At 33.8% G+C, this 2997-nt stretch overlaps 1 protein-coding gene across 1 annotated transcript in view; it reads left to right on the forward strand.

Moving 5' to 3' along the window:
* Positions 1 to 1543: 1543 nt before the first annotated feature.
* Positions 1544 to 2997, forward strand: part of LOTGIDRAFT_237505 (hypothetical protein) — a 2884-nt gene continuing 1430 nt past the window's right edge. The window contains exons 1-3 of the mRNA XM_009046944.1: positions 1544 to 1633; positions 2271 to 2423; positions 2705 to 2878. Of these exons, the coding sequence (XP_009045192.1) occupies positions 1552 to 1633; positions 2271 to 2423; positions 2705 to 2878 (409 nt within the window). The 5' untranslated portion in view covers positions 1544 to 1551. The remainder of the gene's footprint in view (positions 1634 to 2270; positions 2424 to 2704; positions 2879 to 2997) is intronic.

Raw genomic sequence — 2997 nt, forward strand, 5'->3', positions numbered from 1 at the left:
GGATTACAAAGGGTGCTATGCCTGTATTGTAATACGTATTCAATCCTATTGATCTAACTGTATTTAGCGTCTTAATCCAATGAGCTTCCCTAGCTTGGTAAAATTTAGTAGTTTCATCTTCTGGCGGGTTAATTACTATGCGCTCAAATGCTTGGAAACGGACCCGTCTCTTAATTTAATATCTGATCTATGGGCTGTAAACCGAGTACGTAAATTATTTCTTAGATTCTCTTACATACTGTTTGGGACATTTCTTACATGAAAATAAGTAAACCAAATTCAAGGCTTCACAGGTAGATGCTCTTGGATAGGATACCTTCTCTTAGTGGAATTACTCATGAAGAAGTGAATTTCGGATATAAAGGGACACGTTTAGCATTTATTTGACTGACAAGGGGTACACCTTAAGCCTGGAGGTATTTCGACATAAAGTCTATCAGACTATCCACGCTATCTTAGTTTCGAGAAAACAATCGTTTGGTTAAAATCGTTTGATCCAGTACAAATTCGTTGAAATCGTAAAACCCTGCGACTTAATCATACCAGAAAAGGTATGTTTTGGGTGAAATGAGCTCTTGTGCAGGAGTTGGTGAGCATCAGTTTCCATAAAATATATCTTAATATCAAGTTTTTTTGTTTCTGCCATGGAGTCTCAAAAAAAATCTACTCTAAAGTATATAATACGTTGGCAGTAAGTTAAATGGTTGGTTGGTGATTGTTGAGAATTTCACAGAATTCCCATAACTGCTATATCGAGTATGTACAGACCATGGACCTCAAAATATTCAACAAAAAAACCTCGAAAATTTTGTTTATATTCGAATTATTTAGTCTTTGATATATTCAACGAAATAAACTCTTATCATTAAGTAATATGTATTCGACCTCAGCCTTTGAAGTCAGACCTCAAATTATCCAACAAAATAACCTCAAAAATTTATTTATTCGTATTCAAGAGCCTTATTTAAAACCTATCAGTTTGTACCATAGTGAATTATTATGACAAAATGGTCACTTAAGGATCTTATGAAATTTGTGTGAGAAAACATAAAACCTTTTTGTAAAATTCTCAAATATATGCCCTGGGGTAAACAAAATACCCTCAAAGGGTGCTATGCCAGTATTGTAAAGAATATTCAATCCTATCGGTCTAGCTGTATTTAGCGTCTAAATCCAATGGGCTTCCCTAGCTTGTCGAAATTTGGTAGTTTCATCTTCTGGTGGGTCAATTACTATGCGCTTAATAGGGGCCTCACAAGGCCTCTGGAAGGTTAACTGAAATTAATATTGTTTAAATTAAATCATAAAATGAGATGGCATATGTTCCTAAGTTGGCCTACGTGTCGTGTGACGACCTGGGCATTCGTTAACCGAATTTCATCGAAATAAAAAAAATAATTTCCTTATTGGCAATTTATTTTTATTGTTAATTTAAGTATTTGTATTTTTGATTAAAATATTTTAGAATGTATATAAACTGGTCCAATTTTTATCAGAATCATTCACCAACTTGACTGATTCTATAGATCAATAGACAAGTTAACAATTACGATGGTACCACGACATATTTTACTGATTGTTCTAGCTTTCCTAGCTATTACTGAAATATTGGCTAGCAGTTCCAGTTCCAACAGTAAGTTTTAAAATAATGTGTGGAATTATCGATGCCGTATAAAAAGGGAATTGTGTCCGCATCGTTTCCGATCCCATACTTCGTGTATTTATTATTTTTACTGTATCGATAATCTCACACCGAACACCGTTAGCCTACCTTATCTCTATGCACCTTGAATTTTTCTGCATTTTTTCACCTTTTAATATTTTTATTATGGTATTTTAGATACTGAAAAGTTAAGAAACGATAATTATCTCATTGATCTCATACACTGCTCTTACTTGAAGGAATTGTAAAGAGGTTTTGTTGGGACACTGATAGCATCAATTTTCACCATTCCAATTTTCAGTCAGACTGTGGCTCCTGCAATTCCACATAAAAAATAAGTGTTAGATGACGTCATTAATTGCTTAATATGCTTTTTCACATTATTCGCGATTAGTTGCGTCATTAAACGCTCCAATGGGATTGCAGAAACCACAACTTGATCGTCTGATTGAAAATTGCAATGGTTCAAATTGGTGCTTCTGTCCCCTATAATTTTTTTCAGAATAAATTTTTTACAATCCTTTTAAATGCTATGAATGGCTTTAAAAAAAACTTGATACAGGCTTTACAAACTATGTTTTTAATAAAATATTATATCTATGTTCAGAACGATGTCGAAGATTACCTAATCTGACGAATGGACAAGTAACCATAATTGGAAAGAATAACATAGACTATAAATGCAACACTGGGTTCAAATTAGCAGTAACGGCTAAGTGCAGTGGTCGTAAACTAAAGAATCCAGTTGTCACATGTGAAGGTAAAATTTTAAATCAACTTTAACTGGATTCGTCAACTTGGCAGTTTACAAAATTCCCCATAGTAATGTTTGAAACACAACAATATAATTTACATATTGAAGCTAAACAAGTCGATTCTAAAAAAATTCCTAGGAGAGGGGGCCCAAACACACTGAGGTTTACGGGTCCACACTCATCCATTGAAAGCATTAACTCAAACTGGACCATAAAAGTTTGACATAAACCTTTATTTCATGTTTTGGGACACTTGTTATTTGTACAATCTATTTCCATTTTGCAGAAATATTATGTGAAGGTAATCCAGTAATAGTCAATGGTCAACTGAACTCTGTTATCGCGTCTAGACGCATTGGTGTTATGTATAGTTTTACCTGCAATATGGGATTTACAGGAATGGGAAGTGTAGTATGTAATGAATGTGGAGAATGGGAAGGTGGTCAGACTGAATGTACAGGTAAATAAATAAATAAAGGATTTCTGTAACTTTTTGTTTCTTTACAGTTAAATGTACTGATGCATTGTTGTCTGAGTTTTGCTGTATTTCATACCTTAGTCCATTTTAAGGCATAACTT

This window comes from Lottia gigantea (assembly GCF_000327385.1).
Source record: "Lottia gigantea unplaced genomic scaffold LOTGIsca_109, whole genome shotgun sequence".
Lineage (NCBI taxonomy): Eukaryota > Metazoa > Mollusca > Gastropoda > Lottiidae > Lottia > Lottia gigantea.